This window comes from Lithobates pipiens, unplaced genomic scaffold (assembly GCF_037356315.1).
Source record: "Lithobates pipiens isolate NorthernLeopardFrog02 unplaced genomic scaffold, aLitPip1_a1.2 Scaffold_25, whole genome shotgun sequence".
NCBI classification, from domain to species: domain Eukaryota; kingdom Metazoa; phylum Chordata; class Amphibia; order Anura; family Ranidae; genus Lithobates; species Lithobates pipiens.
In genome coordinates this window covers 245,161,451-245,186,575 of record NW_027507787.1, presented here as the reverse complement: position 1 = coordinate 245,186,575, position 25,125 = coordinate 245,161,451, and the positions used below count along the sequence as shown (strand labels likewise).

General features: G+C 44.1%; 1 protein-coding gene across 1 annotated transcript in view; it reads left to right on the top strand.

Moving 5' to 3' along the window:
• Window positions 1–25,125, top strand: part of ZMAT4 (zinc finger matrin-type 4) — a 1,011,964-nt gene that overhangs the window by 413,840 nt on the left and 572,999 nt on the right. The window contains exon 5 of the mRNA XM_077455722.1: window positions 12,969–13,202. Coding sequence (XP_077311848.1) covers window positions 12,969–13,202 — 234 coding nt within the window. The remainder of the gene's footprint in view (window positions 1–12,968; window positions 13,203–25,125) is intronic.

Below are 25,125 nucleotides of genomic sequence, written 5' to 3'. Positions count from 1 at the left end.
CACGTTTTCCGCCAAGAAAGTCCGACCGCGTGTGTACAGGACGGTAGTCCGTGGCGGCACAGGTGTTTACTGGTGGCAGAAAAGAGGTTATCCTTCTGGAGTGGGGAACCGGGGGTACAGGTTGGCCTCCAGCTGTAGCATCATCCAAACCCTTAAAGTGGGGTGCCCAGTAAAAAAAAAAAAAAAATTAAAAGCCCCCCCCCTCGTTCCCCGCTCGCTCGTGGCGCCGGCATTCTTACTGTGGGCACCCGGCTGGGTACGAGTGGCGCCGCACGCCGGGATACGCCACACAGTCATCTGGGACACGTGACAGGTCCCAGATGACTGTGCGGCGCCGAGGGGAAGTGATGTCACCAGCCCGGGCAATGAAGGAGGCAGACTACGAGGGACCCCCTAGCAACAGGCATTTAGAGGTGAGTAAAAAAAAAAATTCCAATTATTTTTTATTTTATTTTTTTATGAATTTTAAGCAATTTTTTATTTTTTTTTGGTGGCAACACCACTTTAACTGTAAAAACTGAAATAAATAAGGTATGCAGCTTTAAGAAAAAAAAAATGCATGTCTAGTTTTCCTTGCATTGCTGTGCATTGTGCAGGCCATTCTAAAGAAACGTATGCACACTGCTGTACTTTAACATGCATGAGGCCATGGAACAAGCAGGCACCGCTAATGCCGAAAGTGTGAAACATGGCACCCACCATCCAGCTGCTTTATGATTGGTCCCCTGTTTCTGTTCTGATGTTCTTTATCTAAACTTGTCGTGATAGTTTTTTTTTGTTTTTTTTTTTTGGGCCAGAGCTATGAGCAAAGCTTTAGTAGTGAGCTCCGCACACCCAGAAATAAGGGATGCAGGTACCCCCACCCCCACGCAGCGGTATTGGGGGAATTTCTTCATCTGCCGTCAGTCTGCCTGTGTCCTGGAGGGACATTTGTGGCGGGAGCGCTCTGTGTTTTTTTTTTTTTCTACATTCTGTGACTCGGCATCAAATCATAAATAATCAAGGCGATCCTCCAAGAGGCAGATGAAGGAGATTACGTAATGGAATCTCTGAATTGGAGATGAGAGGTTTTCTAAGACTTCCAGGCCCCCCGGGTGCATTAATAACGCATTTATCTAGGAATTTTTTTCTGAAGACGCCGTCTTTAGTTTCTCAGGAAGATAAATGGCGGCGAGTCGGAGATTCATTTATCGGGGGGGAAACTCTCTCTACGCCTACCTAGCGGCCCGTTCGCCGCTTGGTATTGATAGGGATTCATCGGTGGACTCATCTCCTCCACTCCTGGTGAATGTAGCCGTAGATCCCATTGATGGCTGTCGGGGGGGTGGGGGGGGCAGGTGTAGAATTTTCCTGGTAAAAAATTTCCAATTTTCTTGCACAGCGATATCGCACTTATGAACGCCCAACAAATATTTCTCATCTGCAATGCGTTAAAGATGGGGGTCTCTGAGCCTTTCAGGTCAAGGGCCACCTTGTATATTTTACAAATATTTGCGGGGAAAAAATCCCCATCAGAGGGCCCCTTACATCAGAGCCCCCAGCAGAGTCCCCCCTTACATCACAACGCCCCCCCCTTACATCAGAGCCCCCAGCAGAGTCCCCCCTTACATCACAACCCCCCCCCCCCCTTACATCAGGAGCCCCATCAGAGTCCTGCTTTATATCCGGGTTCAAATCAGAGCTCCCATTTTATATCCGGGTCCCAATAAGAGTCCCCCCCCCCTGTATATCAGGGTCCCCATCAGAGTACTCCTTACATCAGAGTCCCTCCTTACATTGGGGTCCTCCATACATCAAAGCCCCCTTTACATCAGGGTCCTCATCTGAGTCCTTACATCAGGGTCACTATCATAGTCTCCTTTACATCATGGTCCCTATCAGATTAAGCCCTTACATCAAGGATTCCATCAAAGACCTCATATCAGAACGCCTCCTTTCATCAGGGTCCCCATTAGAGTCCCCCCTTACATCAAGGATTCCATCAAAGACCTCATATCAGAACGCCTCCTTTCATCAGGGTCCCCATTAGAGCACCCCACCCCCCTTACATCAGGATCCCTATCAGAGCTCTCTTTACATTAGGGTCCCCATCAGATTGTCCCCTTACATCAAGGTCCACATCATATTACTCCCTTACGTAAAGGTCCCCATCGGAGTGTCTCTTACATCAGGTCCCCAGCAGAGTTTACATTAGAGTTACATTAGAACTCCCCTAATAATAGGGACCCCATTGGAATTTTCCCTTATATCAGGGTCCTCTTCACAGTGCCCTTTACATCAGGGTCCACATCAGAGAGCTCCTTATATCAGATCCCCTGCTTACATCAGGGTTCCCACCGGAGTCCTCCATATATCTGAGCCCCCTTTACATCAGGGTCCCCATCGGATTCCATACATCAGGATCCCTATCACAGTCTCCTACCTTACATCCATGCTTCCATCAAAGACCTCAGAACGCTTTCTTACATCAGGGTCCCCATCAGCATCCCCCCTTACATCAGGATCCCTATCAGAGCCCCATTTACATCAGGGTCCCCTTCAAAGCCCCTCCTTACATCAGGATCCCTATCAAATACCTCTTTACTTTAGGGTCCCCATCAGATTGTCCCCTTACACCAAGGTCCCCATCATATTACCCCATTACAAAAAGGTCCCCATCGGAGTCTCCTCTTATATCAGGATCCCTATCAGAGCCCCCTTTACATCAGGGTCCCCAGCAGAGACTCTATAAGACTCGCCTGATCACAGATTGGAGTAAGGGGTTGACCCCTTACCACGTGATCAGCTGTCAGCCAATGACAGCTGATCATGTAATGTAAGCAGAACCGGCAATCGGCTATTTTTCCTCAGCGTGAGGAGAAAAAAAAAAAGCCAATCACCAGCGGCTGCAAGAGGGGCGTCAGTCCCGATCATGGAGGTGTCACCAACGTCACCTACAACTGTCCACCAGTGCCACCTACAAGTGCCCACCAGTGCCACCTACAAGTGCCCACCAGCGCCACCTACCAGTGCCCTCAGTGTCGCCTATCAGTGCCCTCAGTGCCGCCTATCGGTGCCCTCAGTGCCGTCTATCAGTGCCCTCAGTGTCACCTATCAGTGCCCACATTGCCTATCAGTGCTGCCTATAAATCACCAATCATTGCGTCATTACCAGTGCTGCCTATCAGTACCACCTACCAGCGCTCATCAGTGCCACATATCAGTGCCACCCATCAGGGCCCATCAGTGCTGTCTTATCAGTTCCCATCAGTGACGTTTTATCAATGCCTATCAGTGTCGCCTTATCTGTGCCCATCGGTACCCATCAGTGCAGCCTCATCAGTGAATATCAATGAAGGAGAATGATTACCCGATTGCAAAATTTTATAACAAATTATGAAACCTTCTTTTTTTTTTCTGTCTTTTTTTTTTGTTTATTTAGCAAAAAATAAAAACCCAAATGGTGATTAGATACCACTAAAAGAAAGCTCCATTTGTGTGAATTTTTTTTTTTATAAAAATGTTATATGAGTACAGTGTAGCGTGACCGCGCAATTTTCATTCAAAGTGCATCAGCTCTGAAAGCTGAAAATTGGTCTGGGACTGAGGAGGGTTTAAGTGCCCAGTAAGCAAGTGGTCAAGTACAGAGCCCCGTTTTGAGATTTGGTGTTTACGAGTTAAAATCATTTTTTTGGGGGTTTTTTTTGCTAGAAAAATACTTAGAACCCCCAAACATTTTATATATATATATATATATATATATATATATATATATATATATATATAAAATGTTTGGGGGTTCTAAGTAATTGCAACGACTGCCATGTTATTTTCTATGGTGTCTGGAAAAAAAAATATATATATATATATATATATATATATATATATATATATATATATTATCATTTTTTTTTCAGACACCATAGTGTCTGAAAAAAAAAAAATATATATATATATAGTGTGAGGGGGTTCGCTCGGTAGCGGGTGTGTGTGACCCCCTGGATGGGTTCACAACACAAAGTCAGGCACAGCAGACAGCGGTGTAGGTGCAAAAAAACAAAAGGTCCGGTTTATTTATGCTACATGCAGTGATACATATAACAGCCAAACAAAATAAAACAAGAAAATAAATCCTGGTCAGCTTGACCTCTAACTACACACGTAGACTCCCTGTCTAACAACTGTGTGCAGCCTTGTGCTGCCCCAGTCCCTGTCTGTATTGTAGGGGTTTGCCACACAGGCGTTAACTCACCGCACAGAACAGATCTCAGACTCCCCAGTCTATACACACAAAACTGGTTCCAGGATGGAGCATCTCCCTATGCATGCTGGGGTTTTTTGTAGAGGTCTTAATGAGCCCACTTACTACAGCTGGGCTCATTAACTCTTCCCCTCTAATTGTAAAAGTCTGCATAAAGCCTGAATCTAGGGCACACATATTTCCCATCCTGAATACAACCAGGTGATTTTACCTGCGTGCTGCCACAATATATATATATATATATATATATATATATATATATATATTTATATTATCATTTTTTTTTTCAGACACCATAGAGAATAACATGGCGGACGTTGCAATACTTTGTCACACCATAGTTGCGCAGCGGTCTCACGAGCGCAATTTTTTGGGAAAAAATACACTTTTTTTTTTATTACAAAATAACACAACAGTAAAGTTAGCCCAACTATTTTTATATTTTTTTATATTGTGAAAGATAATGTTACGCCAAGTAAATTGATACCCAACATGTCACGCTTCAAAATTGCGTCCCGCTCGTGGAATGGCGACAAACTTTGACCCTTAAAAATCTCCATAGGCAACATTTAAAAATTTCCACAGGTTACCAGTTTTGAGTTACAGAGGAGGTCTAGGGCTAGAATTATTGCTCTCAATGTAACTGCAAAAATTAGAAAGTCAAATCAAATATTCTCTAGAATAAAAGCTCCAACTAACTTTTTTATATATATATATATATATTTTTTTTTACGTTTTTATTTTTACACTGTCTTTTTAAAATTAAATTAAATTTTTTAATTAAATTAATTAAAATTAAATTAAAATTTGGGTCACTTTTATTCCTATTTCAGGGATTGTAAACATCCCTTGTAATAGAAAAAAAAAAAGCATGACCGTATAATGACGGCGGGCGGTCGGCAAGGGGTTAACTAGCAGTAACGCATTCATGCAACGCTGTACCCAAATGACATTTATATCATTTTTTTTCCTCACACAATTGACTTCTTTATTCCAAAAGTGACAGGTAAAACAGCACAGGAATTAAGGGAAGTTGACGTGTTTCACACAACGTAGTGCTAATAGTGATATAGCACTTGCTGATTATGCATTCTATTGTGTGAAACGCGTTAACTTCCCACGCTGTTTAACACTGTCATTTTTTGGAATTAAGAAGCAATACACAGTATCCCACTGTGGCGTGTGGCCATCTCTTCTTATGCCCCGTACGGTCATAAGAAGACGGTCGGACATTCCGATCACAAAATCCGCCAGGATGTTTTCCGACGGATTTTGGGCCGCAACTTGTCTTGCATACACGCGATCGCACAAAGTTATCGGGGGGGAAAATCCGATCGGTCGGAACGAGGCGACGTACAAAACGTACGACGGGACTACGTAGAGGCCAGTAGCCGATAGCTTTCGCCTCCCAAATTTTTTTTCTGAGCGTGCGTCGGCACTTTGTGCTCCGGAAATATTCTCTACATGCGATCGGAAAAAGTCAGATCGGATTTTGTTGTCAGAAAAGTTTTAGATCCAGCTCTCAACCTTTATTTCTGACGGGAAAAAGTCCGATAGAGCCCACGCGCGATCGGATTTGCCGACAACGTAATCCGATCTGACTTTTCGGGGCATTATCCTCTGGTCTGTTACAATGGCGGGCCGGGCTTGCACCTGCTGGAAGTGGAGCATTACCCTCCGTCGTCCTTTTTTCTTTCCTGCTCTCTTTTTTTTTTATTTATTTTTTTGTTTCTATTTTGTCTTGTAGAGAATATATTCTCATTACGTCTTATGAGAGACACTTACCTCGGGCTTTCATGCGCTTGCACGGCGGTTTCTTTGCATAATAAGCAGGAACATGAAATAGAAAGATGCATCTATCAGACTATAGAAATGTGTACTCTCGGGCAAGGGGCGGACTGAGCATTCGGGCCCTCGGGCACTGCCCGAGGGCCCCCGGGCCACTAGGGGGCCCCATCAGGTTTGCCAGCCTCAGTAAAACCAGGGAATTCTGTGTTTGTTTGTTTTTTTTTTTTTTTTTTACATCTTTCCCCGAAATGTCCCTTACCGACATCCTTTTGGTCTAAAAATCCAGAGATTATAGCTGCCCCGCCTCTCCAGTACTCTCCAGTAGCCAATAGAAACATATCTGTGTATACTGTGTGTACATGTATGCAGGGCTCAAGTCCTGCGGGAACGCATGGGAACGGAGTTCCTGTACTTTTTCCACAACAGGAACTCAGTTCCCATTAGCAGCCGCGTCCTGCAAGACTTTGAAGTATGCGAGGTGTGTGGGAGGTGCTACACCAGCAGCCGCCGACACAACTCGCAATAGTAAGTGCCGCACACCTGACCATTTTAGGCATTGCCAGTAGGGGGCCCCATGACAGCTTCCGCTTCGATCTACCTGTCAATCACAGCTAGCTGATGGGTAGATCAGGTCCCTGCTGCTAAGAGATTGTATTTAGTCAGACCTCTCGTGAGGCGCTCCTCCCCGCCGGCCCCTCCTGATTTTCTGTCTCCTCATCCCCCCCTGCATACTTGCTCTGTGTGTCCCGCTGAATCCCCCCCCCCTCCTCCATCTTCAGTGCCATATGATGAGAGACCCCAGAGGAGGAGCACAGCTATTCTGCTCACAGGACATGCAGGGAGAGAGGTGAGCTGAGGGAGGAACATCAGTTTGGGGTGGTAAGCTGAGCACAATACCTGGCAAAGTTTAATGCCAGGAGGGAAGTTTATGTGGAAATATGTGAAGGGTTGGAATAGCAGCGAGTGTGTGTTGGAGCCCCTGCAGAGTTTGCAGCACCCCAAGTAGGGTTGCCAGCTTTTCTTCAAGCCAAACCTGAACACTTTAGCGACACAGGGCACATTTTTATTCGTAGTATACACTATAGCAGTGATGGGGAACCTTGGCACCCCAGATGTTTTGGAACTACATTTCCCATCATGCTCATGCAGTCTGTAGTGTAGTGGAGCATCATGGGAAATGTAGTTCCAAAACATCTGGGGTGCCAGGGTTCGCCATCACTGCACTATAGGATTAGAATTAGAAAAGACCTGAGGCACCTTTGGGTGCCCCAAGCAGAGTGGTAATGCATGCTGCGGCAAACAGTGGATGTGGCCAAACTGTTTTTGCTGACATCATGCCCCCCTCCCCCCCACAGTGATGCCAAACCTGCCCCCAGACAGCGTCCCGCAGCTCACGAATGGCAACAGATTTTTGTGTGACTATCTCAGTTACTTGAGGAGACACAGCTCAGTCTAAATAATGTGTCCGGGTTTCAGGCAGACTGAAACCTGGACACAAGATTCCAAACCCGAACTGTCCGGGTGAATCCTGGACAGGTGGCAAGCCTACCCCCAAGCTAACATACATCTCCTAAGCAGGAACACATCACTATCTCCCCAAGAATTCTGTCCAGATAATGTGCAGTTGGTCGAGTGGATCTTGGGTGGGAGTTCCCACATTTTTTTCCCCCCAGGACTTGACCCCTGCATGTATGTGTAACCTGTGTGATTGTATACGGTGTGTGTGTGTTTGTGTATACTGTGTGGCCCCCATAATCTCTGATTGCCTGGGAGCCCCATAATCTCCTATTGCCCGGGGGCCCCCATGAGTTGTCAGTCCGGTCCGCCCCTGCTCTCGGAGAACCTTCCCGCTACCCATTCCGGTTTAACATTCTCTCAGCTGCAGTCACGTCCTTCTCGCAGTTCCGTTCGCGGTGCGCAGTTGGTGTGAAATCAGGTGGAACTCGTGTGACAAGGACATTTTTTCTTTTTTTTTTTTATGTATGTCTGGGGAACCATGAATGCTAAATCCACCCCGATTTCATGGGATTGTTTTTACGCCCTGTATATACTGTACATGGCTGAACGGGGACTTCTAAGCCATCGTGGCTTTTTATGTGACCAGGCGGCAGTAATGGAAGATTTGTATTGGTGGTTTCATCAACATAGTAACATTTTAAGACCCAACATCTGCTTGGCCGCTTTATAAAAGCAGGTTTTGTGTGAGGTTAAATGGTTACAGGGGGGCCTCACATCAACCTACAAATACGATCATCTTAGAAAATGCCGGAGTCTCCAGGTTACCCTTCTGAGCCTACGGTGAAAGTATTCATACCCCATGACATTTTCCACATTTTGTCATGTTACACCACAGGCGGTGGTCTCAGCGGAAGGGCATCAATGGCTTCAAAAAACTATTAGATAAGCATCTGAAGGACCACAACATACAGAGATATATATATAATGTAATACTGACATACAAGGCCGTCTTTAATATTGATTGGACCCTGGGCAAAACTTTTCTTCGGGCCCCCCCCCCCCATGCAGTTTTGCTCTCCACCTGCTGCTCTGAGACATAATAATAACAAATAAATAGCGGCTAGACTCAAAATCAGTTTACTGAATCAGATCAGGCAGCTATTGCGATTGAGTGCCAGAGGTTACAGTGTATCATTACCGCTCACTGATTGGTTGCTAGAGGTTACATCACATGATTTCTGCTTGTTGATTGGTTGCTAGAGATTACTGTGCATATAACCTCAGGGGGCATGATATACATATATACAATGCCACCGGCCACCGCTATTTTCATATGAATGCTGTTGCTATTTATATATGAATGCCGGTAATTTACATGTAAACACAGGGTCTGCGGTAGGGTTGCCACCTGTCCGGGATTCACCCGGACAGTTCGGGTTTGGAATCATGCGTCCAGGTTTCAGACTGCCTGAAACCCGGACACATTATTCAGACCAGACTATGGCTTTGAATGAGAGGTGCTGACTTTCAATGGGTGAGTGAGCTCACCATCCATCCCTGTCTGAAGTCTCCCTCCTTCTTTCTCCTGCCTCTTAGTGAGTACACTAAGGTAATTCAGGGTTCACAGAGCACCCCTTACATCAGAGTTCCCCTTTATACCAGAGGCCCCAGTGTTCTCCCTTACATCAGAGTCCTCTCCGTACATCAGAGTTCTCAGTGCTCCCCCTTTAATCAGGGTCCTCTCCGTACAGCAGAGTTCTCAGTGTTCTCCCTTACATCAGGGTCCTCTCCGTACATCAGAGTTCTCAGTGCTCCCCCTTAAATCAGGGTCCTCTCCGTACAGCAGAGTTCTCAGTGTTCTCCCTTACATCAGGGTCCTCTCCGTACAGCAGAGTTCTCAGTGTTCTCCCTTACATCAGTGTCCTCTCCGTATAGCAGAGTTCTCAGTGTTCCCCCTTACATCTGGGTTTCCCAGAGCATCCCTTATGTTAGAGTCCCCAGAGTTCTCCCTTACATCAGAGTCTGCAGAGTCCCCCCTTACAGTTAAAGGGGAACTCTGTGGATTCAGATGTAAAAGGGGAACTCTGTGGACTCTGATGTAAAGGGGACTCTTGTTATTAACTTCATATGAATGTTATTTAATAGCAAAATATATGTATAGTTTATACTATTTAAAAAAAGAATTGCTGTGCGCCGCTAAAGTTTTGGGGTTTGACTTGAAGAAAAGGTGGCAACCCTAGTCTGCGGGTGAGTCATCTGTACACAACAATAGGGCAGAGCTGGGCAGCATTAGTAGCAGCACTTCACACTGAGACATTGGAACACAGCACAGGACTAAAACCTCAAGGGTCGAGGGAATTTAAACCAGGATAGTATGTCAAGTATGAGGCAGCTGCTTTGGGCCCCACAACAGTGACAGGGCCCAGGGCAGCTGCCCCTTTTGCCCTGCCTTAAAAATGGCCCTGCTGACATATAATCACACACATAGGTTGGACTTGATGGACTTGTGTCTTTTTTTCAACCTCACCGACTATGTAACTATGTAACAACCAAAAACCTAAAATGTATTTTATTGGGGTTTTTTTTTATGATAAACCAACACAAAGTGGCACATAATTGTGAAGTGGACAGAAAATGATGAATGGTTTTCCACATTTTTTACAAATAAATATCTGAAAAGTGTGTGGGGGGGGGGGCATTTGTATTCAGACCCCTTTACTCTGATACCCCTAACTAAAATCTAATGGAACCAATGGCCTTTACAAGTCACCTAAATAGTAAGTAGAGTTTACCTGTGTGTAATTTAATCTCAGTATAAATACAGCTGTTCTGTAAAACCCTCAGAGGAATCTTCACCGGATCCCGTTGTGTTGTGGGAACTGTGTGGCCAGCCAGTGGGAGTAGAAAATTACCCAGTGTCAGTGTTCCCCATCCTTGGTGTCAGTGGAAGGAATAGCGCCCATCATTGATGTCAGTGGGAGGAATAGTGCCCCATCATTGATATCAGTGGGAGGAATAATGCCCATCATTGATGCCAGTGGGTGGAATGATGCCCATCATTGATGTCAGTGGGAGGAATAATGCCCATCATTGATGTCAGTGGGAGGAATAATGCCCATCATTGATGCCAGTGGGAGGAATAATGCCCATCATTGATGCCAGTGGGTGGAATGATGCCCATCATTGGTGTCAGTGGGAAGAATAATGCCCTATCATTGATGTCAGTGGGAGGAATAATGCCCAGCATTGATGTCAGTGGGAAGAATAATGCCCATCATTGATGTCAGTGGGAGGAATAATGCCCATCATTGATGTCAGTGGGAGGAATAATGCCCCATCATTGATGTCAGTGGGAGGAAAAATACCCATCATTGATGTCAGTGGGGGGAATAATGCCCATCATTGATGCCAGTGGGTGGAATGATGCCCATCATTGATGTCAGTGGGAGGAATAATGCCTCATCGTTGATGTCAGTGGGAGGAATAATACCCATCGTGGATGTCAGTGGGAGGAATAATGCCCATCGTTGATGTCAGTGGGAGGAATAATGCCCATCATTGATGTCAGTGGGAGGAATAATGCCCATCATTGATGTCAGTGGGAGGAATAATGCCCATCATTGATGCCAGTGGGAGGAATAATGCCCATCATTGATGCCAGTGGGTGGAATGATGCCCATCATTGGTGTCAGTGGGAAGAATAATGCCCTATCATTGATGTCAGTGGGAGGAATAATGCCCAGCATTGATGTCAGTGGGAAGAATAATGCCCATCATTGATGTCAGTGGGAGGAATAATGCCCATCATTGATGTCAGTGGGAGGAATAATGCCCCATCATTGATGTCAGTGGGAGGAAAAATGCCCATCATTGATGTCAGTGGGGGGAATAATGCCCATCATTGATGCCAGTGGGTGGAATGATGCCCATCATTGATGTCAGTGGGAGGAATAATGCCTCATCGTTGATGTCAGTGGGAGGAATAATGCCTCATCGTTGATGTCAGTGGGAGGAATAATACCCATCGTTGATGTCAGTGGGAGGAATAATGCCCATCGTTGATGTCAGTGGGAGGAATAATGCCCATCGTTGATGTCAGTGGGAGGAATAATGCCCATCATTGATGTCAGTGGGAGGAATAATGCCCATCATTGATGTCAGTGGGAGGAATAATGCCCATCATTGATGCCAGTGGGTGGAATAATGCCCATCATTGATGTCAGTGGGTGGAATGATGCCCATCATTGATGTCAGTGGGAGGAATAATGCCTCATCGTTGATGTCAGTGGGAGGAATAATACCCATCGTTGATGTCAGTGGGAGGAATAATGCCCATCGTTGATGTCAGTGGGAGGAATAATGCCCATCATTGATGTCAGTGGGAGGAATAATGCCCATCGTTGATGTCAGTGGGAGGAATAATGCCCATCGTTGATGTCAGTGGGAGGAATAATGCCCATCGTTGATGTCAGTGGGAGGAATAATGCCCATCGTTGATGTCAGTGGGAGGAATAATGCCCATCATTGATGTCAGTGGGAGGAATAATGCCCATCATTGATGCCAGTGGGAGGAATAATGCCCATCGTTGATGTCAGTGGGAGGAATAATGTCTAACCTGTACATAAAAAACACAAATTAGGTAACAAAGGAAAACGTTGATCTTTTCAAAAACGGAATAAAATTGATATCAATTCAACCATATCTAAGAAACTAGAGCTGATGCAATTTTCTAAATCAGTGCCCGAAATACCCCTAAGAACAGGTCTAAAAAGCATGGTGCCAAGAAAAAAATAAAATGTTTATGTTGGGCTGTGTAATTACACCCCATTCACACTTGTGCAACTTGAGATGTGACTTTGGACATCAGAGTTGCATGACACGTCGTACTTCATGTTTCCCAATGATAAACATTCATATATGTGCGACTTAAAGTTGCAGCTACTTCAAAGTAGTTCATGCACTACTTTGGCCCAACTTTCATGCAACTTGATGGCCATAGACTTCAATGTTAACCCTCAAAAGTTGCATGAAAGTCGTACCTGAATGTCATACAGTGCAACAGTTGTGCAGCAGTTGTCCATTATCACTGGTCAAAGCCATAGTCACATTCCATCCAAAGTTGCATCAAAGTTGCACTCCAAAGTCACATGGAGTCATACAAGTGTGGATGGAGCCCTAGTGTCATGCTACTAGATTTTTCCAAGAGGTGCTGGTCTTGGAATTCTGCAGGCACCATCAAAAAGGAAGGCCAGTCAGCCACAGTGCAAGAAACTGCTAGCAACCTCTGAAGGAACCTTGGTGTTCCCCAGAACTGGTTAAGAATGGCTGATCTAGACCCTGGAAGGAGGCTGTGTTAAACAGAGTGATGCCATGAAAAAACATTATCCTTTCAATTGAGTATATGCCATACGTCTTTTTTTTTTTTTTACTTTTATATGTTGTATAAAATACAATAAGCCATTTTTTTGTTGATTTCTTCAGAACCTGTGCAGGAGAATCCTGAGCAAGCAGAGATCGCCCTCCAAGAAGAAGACACTTTGTGGAGCTTCAATATTGGAAGCGAATCACGGAAATTTTGCGACCTTTGTCGAGCTTGGTTTAACAACCCAATGATGGCCCAGCAACACTATGAAGGAAAAAAACACAAGAAGAACGCAGCCCGGGCTAGGCTGCTACAGCGGCTTGGGGAGACTTTGGACTCGGAGGCGCTGGAAGGTCAGTCTAGATGAAAATTATTATTATTTTTTTTTCCCAATGGTGTCTTTAGGGTAATAATCTAGCAAATTAAAATGGTTAAAGAAAGCTGATATCAATTTGAAAGTGATTGTATTGTGCTCTTTGTTTACAAAACTGTACTATAGTATGATTCTCCTGTGTTGCAAGGAAATAGAAATCTGTCAATGCTCCAAACTCCCTGAAATCCCTCTGTCCAGGCAGCTGGCTCAGGGCAAAAAACATCCTATACACAAAAGATGTTGACAGGTTTCAGCCCGAGTGGGCTTTAATCATAACAACTTATGACTAAAGCCCACTCTGGCTGAAACGCGTCAACATCTCTTGTGCTTAGAATGTTTTTACTCCTGATGGACCCACAATAAATACGTTTTTTTATGAACATTACACACTGTGTTGTCAGCCTTTTTCGTTTGATGTTGGTACAGCTGTGGACTGAGCATAGGTGTGCTATGCTTATTTATGATATATTATGAAGGGTAGTAGCATCACATCATTGTTGTATGGATTCTAGCCGGCTCAGGAGCCCTAGCTCGTGCCAAATGTCTCATCTAACAGTACAAATGATCTGCACACTGTAGATGTCACAGACTAGTGAAAGCTTTATTCAGATACCAAGAACAAGCATGCTGCCATTCCTGTGTCTAGACTGCCCAACTCTGGCAAGCTCCACCCCTACAGGCCCAATCACAGATTTGATAAAAGTCCTATAATTTCAAAATCTCAACAAAACAAAAAGAATAGCTTGGACCCAAAGGGGTGAGGCATGTCAGAGGTGGGCGGTTTAGAGGTGGGAACGGCAGCATGCTTGTTCTTGTTCCTGGGGTCTGAATAAAGCATGCTGTTTTTCTTGGCTCCAGAATGGAAAACTCTGACAAGTTCCACCCCTACAGGCCAAATCATAGATTTTATAAAAGTCCTATAATTGCAAAACCTCAACAAAACAAAAACAATAGACTGGACCCATAGGGGTGAGGCATGTCAGAGGTTGGCAGTCTGGAGGTGGGAACAGCATTATGCTTGTTCTTGGAGGCGGGAACGGCAGCATGCTTGTTCTTGGAGGAGGGAACGGCATCATGCTTGCTCTTGGAGGCAGGAACAGCATTATGCTTGTTCTTGGAGGTGGGAACGGCATCATGCTTGTTCTTGGAGGCGGGAACGGCATCATGCTTGCTCTTGGAGGCAGGAACAGCATTATGCTTGTTCTTGGAGGTGGGAACGTCATTATGCTTGTTCTTGGAGGTGGGAACGGCATCATGCTTGTTCTTGGAGGTGGGAACGTCATTATGCTTGTTCTTGGAGGTGGGAACGACATCATGCTTGTTCTTGGAGGCGGAAACGGCATCATGCTTGTTCTTGGAGGTGGAAACGGCATCATGCTTGTTCTTGGAGGTGGGAACGTCATTATGCTTGTTCTTGGAGGTGGGAACAACATCATGCTTGTTCTTGGAGGCGGAAACGGCATCATGCTTGTTCTTGGAGGTGGAAACGGCATCATGCTTGTTCTTGGAGGTGGAAACGGCATCATGCTTGCTCTTGGAGGTGGAAACGGCATCATGCTTGTTCTTGGAGGCGAGAACGGCATCATGCTTGCTCTTGGAGGTGGGAACGGCATCATGCTTGTTCTTGGAGGCGAGAACGGCATCATGCTTGCTCTTGGAGGTGGGAACGGCATCATGTTTGTTCTTGGAGGCGGGAAGGGCATCATGCTTGTTCTTGGAGGTGGGAACGGCATCATGCTTGTTCTTGGAGGCAGGAACGACATGATGCTTGTTCTTGGAGGCGGGAAGGACATCATGCTTGTTCTTGGAGGTGGAAACGGCATCATGCTTGTTCTTGGAGGTGGGAACGACATCATACTTGTTCTCGGTGGTGGGAACGGCATCATGCTTGTTCTTGGAAGTGGGAACGGCATCATGCTTGTTCTTGGAGGCGGGAACTGCATCATGCTTGTTCTTGAAGGCAGGAACGACATCATGCTTGTTCTTGGAGGCAGGAGCGATATCATGCTTGTTCTTGGAGGCGGGAACGGCATCATGCTTGTTCTTGGAGGCAGGAACGACATCATGCTTGTTCTTGGAGGCAGGAACGATATCATGCTTGTTCTCGGTGGTGGGAACGGCATCATGCTTGTTCTCGTGGTGGGAACGGCATCATGCTTGTTCTTGGAGGTGGGAACGGCATCATGCTTGTTCTTGGAGGTGGGAACGGCATCATGCTTGTTCTCGTGGTGGGAACGGCATCATGCTTGTTCTTGGAGGTGGGAATGGCATCATGCTTGCTCTTGGAGGCAGGAACAACATCATGCTTGTTCTCGGTGGTGGGAACGGCATCATGCTTGTTCTCGGTGGTGGGAACGGCATCATGCTTGTTCTTGAAGGTGGGAACTGCATCGTGCTTGTTCTTGGAGGTGGGATCTGAATAAAGCAAAGCTTTTACTAGTTTGTCATATCTACAGTGTGGTAGTTCCTTCGCATTATTGGACTGATGCTTCTCTCATGTCTATGTGTATGAACTTTCAAAGTAAAAATGGGGGATTGATAGGACACCATTGGACACCACATTACCAAATATTAGAACATTGACAGCATTGTAACATACAAAATGGGACTTTTAATGTGCCAATAAATGAGATCAGAGAATTAATAAAAAAATTATTCCATCCTATATCGTTAGTTAAAATACATCACTATAGGAACACCGAAGTGGTGGTCGCCACCAATACATCTTGTAAAGACTGCCATACCACAACGTACAGCTACTATATGTGTATGTCACATTACAATAACAGATTAGAAGTCCTAAGTAGACAGCAATAATTAGTCAATATGGTCAGTTGTTATTCAATGCGTTTAGTATTACATAATATAGATGTGTTGCACCTACGCAGAGAATCCCATGAGACGTCATTGGTAACAAACAAGGGGCAGTCAACTGCAGACCCAAAGAGGGCCATTGGTGCACCACAGAGAGCAAATAGAGCAAAATACCCACTCTACTCACTATAGATTTCAAAGAAGCAAAGTGTGTGTAAATGAATGGACATGGAAAAGGCTAAAAACGGCACCTAATCAGCGAGAAAAAATCATATATATAGGGCTGACTGGAACCATCTGCTAAGGGTTTTGACGACAACACAGAATGCTGGCCCACGAGAATACTCCAACATTCATATATCGTTCCCTAGGCCAAGAATGACCATACCTGGGGTGTAATGTGACAAAAATGTAAATTGAAGCAGCCAATGTGTTTTGAGGGTCCAGAAACACCCCCTTTCGGAATTAGAAAACTATCTCCAAGGACACTGATTGACCCTTCAGAATCGCAGCTTATAACTCAATCTCCATTTATGGCTGGCTCTCTTCCACCATGAACAATGTAGACATGTTGAGATGGGAGAATGCAGGGGAAAAAACTGTAGGATTTTTTTTTTTGTCTTTATTGTTTCTTTTTTATTTTATTTTTTTACTACCAAATGAGACAACGGATAGAGACATGTTTTTAATTTTGAGAAAAGGGTTATTCCTGCGCCTAATCAGGGAAGAATCCGATAATCGTACTGCTGCATACACTGAAATGGGGATGCTTGGGTCCCAATAGCGGAGTAAAGAGGTAAAAAAGTAGTGATGCGCGGTACTATAATAGGGAGTTGGCCTAGGAGGCTTAATAAATTCTATAGGCACTAAGATTGTGCGTGATATATATATTCCCGTATACAGTAAGAGAAAGGTATATAAAAAGTTGTGCGTATTTTTATAAGGGGGTGGTGGACAACTCTCACCACTATAGCATGATGATATTCAAGATAGGAGACAAATGTAATGAGTAAGAAAAAAAAAAAAATTGCAATGCTTGGAATAAGTAATCCCTAATGCGATTTTATAACTGACAGAATCGCATAAAGTGCCAGTGCTAGACAATAAATAGAATCATGAAAGTATTAACTACACCATAGATTAAATAAAACAATATATATAAAGCAGTCACAAAGAATAGTGAATCGCAGTGCGATTTGTTCACGCTGACAAAATCGCATAAAGTGCCAGTGCTAAAGGTGAGAAGGTGTGTGGAATATTCTATTACACAATAAGGTAAATAGGATAATATGTATAAAACAATCACCAACTCGATAAAACGTATGTGCAAGAAATGGTGGGTTGTAGCTGCCAGAAGTCGCATAAAGTGCTAGTGTCACAGAAGTGGTAGAACAAGGTCCGTGCGGGTGTTCTCTACCATATAATCATCAAAACAATATTCCTGCGACCGTGAACAGCTCAATAGTTCAATTGTGCAAGAAAATGACAGAAAATCAAAATAAACGCATAAATAATATTGGTGTTAAGGGAGTAAAAAGAATCCCACAAACTAATCAAAAAACTGTGTGCGATACCTACAAGAAATTATATAAAAAATAACAATAGCATATATCAGAGTGTGACCATTCTGCTTTGTGCGATAAACGGTGGCGATTATGTCAAAAGTCGCATATGTCGACAAATCGCATATAATGTCCGTGTCTGTATATAAGTGCACAGAGCAATATAATCGGTGATGGTGGTGAAAGAGGTGAATATATCCCACGTGGTCCTGTGTGGTTGGAGTATGGGTGTCCCCTTACCTTACAGCTGTAAGGTAACAGCGTGTGATATGTATATCCTCAGAACTCCTGTACTTTATCCCTCGAGGTCTTGTCCCGATATTTACAGATCCTGGTATCCACGGATCCTGGCGTCTCCTGCCTATCACGCTGTGTTGGTCCCTTTAAGTATTTGCTCAGCAGCACTCAGCGTGGGGGGGGGGGTGTAGGTTTACCTCGGCAATTGGTGCATATGTAAGGGGTTAAAGAAATAAGGAGGAAGGGAGCCCCATAGTGTAGTAATTCTCAACACATATGATTTATTACAGCAAAACAGTAATGTACTCACAAGCAGACAAGTTTCAAATGCAGTGTATAAACGAGCCTCGAGCTCGATTGCGTCACTTCCGGTAGCGTCCCGACGCGTGTTCGTCACGGTCACGTGACTTCATCAGGGGATGTCTAGTGCCCACGGAAGTGTCTTTAAATAGAGACATTAATAGCTAATTTGGCGGCCATTTTGGGGAAGACCCGGAAGTATCCCGGCGGCCATTTTGTCGTCTACATGGTCGCCGGAAGTGTACGGGCGGCCATTTTTTTGGTTATTCCGCCGTTTTTTATCATGTTTATGGCCAGAAAAAACTGTGTGGCCATTTTTTGGGGAGTGTCTCCAGCGGGGCTTGTCTTGATTTACATAGGAGTGTCATCGCCCCCTTAGTAACGAGCGTTCATAGTTACAGATGGAAACATGAGGTGATGTTTAAAAACATGTGATACGGGCTGCAAGTTAAACCTATAATGTAGGTACCAGACACATAATTATGAGTAAAACAAGTGCTGGTAAATAATGTCTGAACATTATTACATTTATGCTAGAGTTGCTATAAAAATCCTTAATAAAAATTACATGTAAAAAATATAAAAGAAGGTATATAAAATTTAGAAAAATTATTACCATATATTTATTTATGCGTAAATATAAAAATTTGTGATTCCTAATAGAGATATAGGTGCCACGAATAAATTAAGGCTAAGGTAATTTATGTAGCCTTGTTTTGATAAGCAAAAAATAAAAAATAATAAAAATATTTAATGTTATAATTATATCGAAAATATGTGATAAGCGAGGTTAAAGGATTAAAATTAAAATCCGAAAAAACTTTAATTAAAAAAATATAAAAGATAAAAATAAAATGCATATAAAAACGAAAAAAATCGTTCTCAATGCTGCCGGAAATGACGTATGGAGCAAGATGTAAAATTACATTCAGGATAATCAGAACACACAAAGAGATTAAAATAGAGTACATATAGGAAATATGCATGTATGTGCACCCATATGCGTAAATACCTGTGTGTGTCACCACCATAATTAGATACAACCCGGTGACATACAGGGTGCAAACATATAAAATGTCTAAACCTATATATAATGAGAGGAGCTCTAAGAGAGAGATTGGGGGGCGTTGTGAATGAGAGGTGAGAGAAGGGCAGTATATGGACTATAAAACTCTAAAAGATCCTAAAAAAATGGAAGAAATCGCAGAGAGATGAAGAACGGTTAAAAATCGCTAATAAAACAATTCAAATCAAATTCCACGTTGAGGCCCTTTGGTGTGAATGTGTCTAGTGTGAATATCCATTTGGACTCGATTTGGCTGAGGGTTCTTACTTTGTGTCCCCCTCTCCAATGTTTAACATAGGGCTCAATCCCCCAGAATTTAAGTTGGGAGGGGTCTTTCTTATGATGTAACGCAAAGTGCCTTGATACGCTGTGTTTGTCAAATCCCTTTAGTATGTTCTTCACATGTTCTTTCACGCGTACCTTGAGCGGTCTCTTGGTACGGCCAATGTATTGGAGGCCGCAGCTGCATTCTAATGCGTATACTACTCCAATCGTGTTGCAACAGATGAATTCTTTGATGTCGTAGCTATTGCCTGTGCTGGTTGAAGTGAATTCTTTTTTCTTTTCATTCGGGCGTTTTGTTCTGGTGCATGCGTAGCATCGTTTGCAGGGAAAGAATCCTTTTCCCGTGAAAAAGGAGAGACCCCTACTCGGTGGGTCTGGTGTATTCTTCACTATTTTATCTCTGATAGTGGGGGCTCGCCTGTAAACAAATTTTGGGCGAGTGGGCAACACATCTTTCAAGCATGTATCTGAGCGTAGTATCTCCCAATTGCGTTTAATAATTTTTTCGACTTGTTTAAACTGTACATTAAAGTCCAGGATGATCGGAATGTTATCTTGTATTGTCCCGTTATGGGGTTTATCTTTGATGAGATCTTTGCGATTTAGTCTTGCTACTTCTGATATTTTTTTGTTTTACTAACGATTTTAATTTTGCTACGTACATAATTCTTTTTTTTTTTGGTGAGATTTGTGCGGTTGTGGGATTTTGATGAAATCTATAAAACCTTCCAGTGCGTTTCTTTTATTAATATGGATTTACTGTAGCTTCTTCCACTTTATAGTTAATATATTTGTTTGTCATAAAGTTGCATTTGGTGCCTGAAGATAAAATTGGCTGCTTGTGTATAATGCGTTTATCTATAATAAATGTAAACACTGCCATCCATTTTTTTTTTTTTTTTTTGAGGATTCATAGCCAGGATTTTAAAAGTTGGGCAAATATCAAAGTGTTTAAAAATTTAAAGCCGCATGGAGTGCTGGGGATCCCTTGACATATTGGCAGAATGGAGAAAATGCACGACAGCCGTACCCCGGGGTGCCGCTTTGTTGAAATGTTAAGGAAGCCAACGCAGGCCTTGTTCCTCTTGTTTTATTGAGAGTTATTTCATGAGGACAAAGTGCTCATCTTTGGTCAGGCATAATGCTTCATAAACAACATTTAAGTACACAAAGGGGTTTATTTACTAAAGCTAGAGAGGGCAAAATTGATCACAATTCTGCATAGAAACCAATCAGCTTCCAGGTTTTCTTGCCAAAGCTTAAAGTTACACTAAAGGTTTGAATTATAATTTTTTTTTAACCAGTTCCCAACCGGCGCACGCTGATGTACATTGGCAGAATGGCACGGGCAGGCATATTGGCGTACAGGTACGTCCATTTTTAAATGCCGCCCTGCCATCGCGTGGGCGCAGCCGGCGGAGCACTCGCGTGCCGGTCGGGACCCCCCGTGAGTCTGGTCGCGGGCCCCGCGCACTCGATCGCCGTGGGAATTCCCGCGATCGTCTCACTGGGCTGCTGAACGAGGAGATGCCGTTGTAAACAGCATCTCCCCGTTCTGCCTAGCAACAAGCGATGCTGATCTCTGCTCCATGTGATTGGAGCAGAGATCAGTGTTCACTAACACAAAGCCCAGCCCCTCACAGTTAGTAAAACGCCCCTAGGTACACTTAACCCCTACACTGCCACCCCCCTGGTTAACCCCTTCACTGCCAGTGTCATTTACACAGGAATCAATGCATTTGTATAGCAGTGATTGCTGTATAAATGACAATGGTCCCAAAAATATGTCAAAAATGTCCGATGTGTCCGCCGCAATGTAAAATGTAATAATAGTAAAAAAAAAAAAAATTATTAATAAAAATGCCATAAAACTATCCCCTATTTTGTAAACGCTATAAATTTTGCGCAAACCAATCAATAAACGCTTATTGCGATTTTTTTTTTTTACCAAAAATATGTAGAAGAATACGTATCAGCCTAAACTGAGGGAAAAAAATGTTTTTTTATATATATTTTTGGGGGATATTTATTATAACAAAAAGTAAAAAATTATGCGTTTTTTTTTCAAAATTGTCGCTCTATTTTTGTTTATAGCGCAAAAAATAAAAACCACAGGGGTGATCAAATACCACCAAAAGAAAGCTCTATTTGTGGGGGAAAAAAGGACGATTTTGTTTGGGAGCCACGTCGCACGACCGCACAATTGTCAGTTAAAGCGACGCAGTGCCGAATCGCAAAAAGTGGTCTGGTCTTAAGCCAGCAAAATGGTCCGGTCTGAAAGTGGTTAAATAACAAACATGTCTTGCTTACCTCCACTGTGCAGTTCGTTTTGCACAGAGTGGCCCCAATCCTCGTCTTCTGGGATCCCTCGGTGGCTGTCTCGGCTCCTCCCCGCTTCTGATAACCCCCCTCTGGGAAGCGCTTTCCCAAGGCGGTTACCTTTGCGGGCACGCTCCCGAGTCCTGTATTTGACGTCCATAGCCACCAGCTACAGGACTCGGCCCCCGGCCCTTGCTTTATTGGAGTTGATTGACAGCAGCGCGAGCCAATGGCTGTACTGCTATTAATCTGTCCAATGAAGAGCTGAGAAGAGCTGAGAGGACCGAGCAAAAGAAGAGCGTATTCGCGGCGCAGGACTTTGCAGGGCTCAGGTAAGTAAAATGGGGGGTTAGGGGGCCAGTGATCGTAAGATGTTTCACCTTAAGGCATAGGATGCCTTAAGGTGAAAAAACATGAACCTTTGCAACCCCTTTAATTGAACAGGCTGAGGTTAGAAGCTAGCAGAAACAATCAAATCACACTTGTTTAATAATAAAAGTAAAAAGAACAAATGTAGTCAAAACATAGCCAAAGTTCGCTACCCGGATTGGATAGTCAGCCAAGCCAGAAGTGAGGGATCAATGTAGTGGACCAGCAAGCAGGATCTAGAGCCAGAAGGGATGTCGGCAAAGCCAGTCTTTAAACAGGACCGCAGGAGATAGTTTCTTGTGGTGTGACCAAGGAGAAGACAGAGCTCCTCTGGACTGGACGGTTTAAGTAGGCAGGGCTGACGAGCAGGATATCATCAACAGCTGAGTAACTGTGGAGAGAGATAGGAGCTGGCAATTAGCCGACAGCTGAGCAGCCAGCTCAGAGAAGGAAGGGCTGAGCCCAGCCCTGACAGAAGCTGATTGGTTTCTATGCAGACATGTGGCTAATATGGCCCTCTCGAGCTTTAGTAAATAAGCCCCAATGTGTAATACTTCGTTCTCAGTTGTTTCAGTATTAGAAGGTAAGATATGCAGCGGTAAATACGTCTGATGTATTGGGGTTGATTTACTCAAAGGTCAAATAGACTGTATACTTTGCAAAGGGCATTCCTCCCTCCAAATCCCCCCTCCAAGCAAAAATCACCTCTCCCCCTTCTAGCAATAATCACCCCCCTTTTAATCCCACCTTCTAACACAAACACTCAAACCCCCCCCCCCCCGCCCCCGCAAGAGTGCTCGGTATTCAAGCTTCATCTGTATCCTGTCCTGCATTACAAGAAGGCATTTCCATTTCACCCGATTATTGACTTAGTAAAAAGAGATGAAAGGTTTGTAGTTAAAAAGTGATTTTGCCAGTACTTTGATCATATTGGTGGACATTTTTTTTTTCTGTTCAAGGTTTTTATTGCAATTTTCAAAAAAGGGAAAATTATAACAACTGTTAGTTACACCCTTGCAGGGGCCATAGCATTAAAAGGCATTAAATCAAGTCAGGTATTGTAGATGCAACAGAGTCGTTTCAGCACACAAGTAGTGAAAGTCAGCAGCATATACTACAAGGCATGCATGGGGATAGAAGGAGGTAAATAGACAGGGGGAATGAGGATAAGTGTTGGTAAAAGGGGGAACAAAGGGGATATTATGGGAGGAAGGGAGAGGACTGAGGGTAACAACCCCCCCCGTGAAGCTTGAAATCACTCTGACGTCAAATGTGGGTGGCACAGTGGTGTAGTGGTTAGCACTCTCACCTGGCAGTAAAAATGGTCGCTGGTTTGAATCCCAACCAGGACACTACCTGCCTGTAGTTTGCATGTTCTCCCTGTGCCTGGGTGGGTTTCCTCCGGGTACTCTGGTTTCCTCTCACAGTCCAAAGACATGTTGGTAGGTTAATTGGCTTCTGTCCAAAATTGTCCCTAGTATATGAATGGGGACCTTGGATTGTGGGCTCCTTGAGGGTAGGGACTGATGTGAGTGAGAAATGTACAGGGATAGGGACAATTGTAGACGCTCACTCAGGTTGAACTGGATGGACTGGTGTCTTTATTCAACCTTACTAACTATGTAACTATGTAAATGAAAAAGGGTTAAAGGAACGTTAGGCTTGCCGAGTCCAAGGAAGGTGGGGCATACTGAAGCCAAGGGTCCCACAGATTGATAAATTTGGGCTGGGAGTTGTTAAGGATACTGGCCATCTTTTCATGAATTAGCGTTAAAATCATGCGCTCCCTAACTTCCTGAATGGAGATCGAGGGCTTCTTTCAGGCCTTGGCTATAGTTTGCTTGGCCGCCAGGAAAAGAAACATGGCTAACCGTTGTTGGTGGGCGTGAAGGCTTGGGATTGGACAGTGAAGCAGAACATATCTAGCTTCCTTGTGGATAATCAAGTGAAATAGTGTATGGGGAAGGCCGAAGACTCTGGACCAGAAGGAAAGCAATTTAGGGCATGACCACCACATGTGTAAGTCCTTGTACACACGGTCGGAGATTCCGACGGAATGTGTCCGATCGGACCATTTTGTCGGATATTCCGACTGTGTGTGGTCTCCATCGGACTGTTTTCCAACTTGTTGGTAAAATTTTCCAACAATATGCTCCAATCGGACATACTCCGATCATGTCTAGAGAATTCCGATCGGACAAAGTGCCACGCATGCTCAGATCAAATTCCTACATCAAAGCTATTGGCTACTAGCCTGAACGTAGTCCCGTCGTAACGAAATAACGTCATCCCGTTCTGAACGATCGGATTTTCCGACAACTTTGTCCGACCGTGTGTATGCAACAGTTTCGGACAAAATCCGTCGGACAAAATCTGACGGATTTGGTTGTCGGAATGTCCGACCGTGTGTACAAGGGCTAAGACATCATCTCGTTGGCCGCAACCTCGGGAAGAATCGGCCAGAATGGTTCGAACTTTGCTAAGGTTATCCTGGCTGGTACTATCTGAGGCCGATTCCAGTGTGTTCGTGTTGATAGAACATTTGGCAACCCCTAGACCAGATTTTGCTCCAATCCTCTAATTTGATGGGGGCCCCTAGGTCTCCAATTCTGTATGTATGAGAGGAACTCAGGGGGGCTGGTTATTGAGCATAGCATAGGAGGCTGTTTTAATGCAGAGGAATGTGGATAGTTTGGGCAGGAGTAGAATCCAGTAACGGAGATTTAAGCATTTGTAGTGTTCAGCCACCGGGGCCTATATTGGTGGCAATTTTTGACATAGATTTTTTTTTCTATATTGATTGCCAATCATTTTGACACCTTGTTTCTTATTTTTTTTCATTTATTTCCCGTTAATAAAACACGGCAGGACTATGAGACTGAGTGCAGGATTTGATATTTAATGTAGCAAGCTGTCATGGGTGATATCCATAATCCTTAATAGTAAAAAAA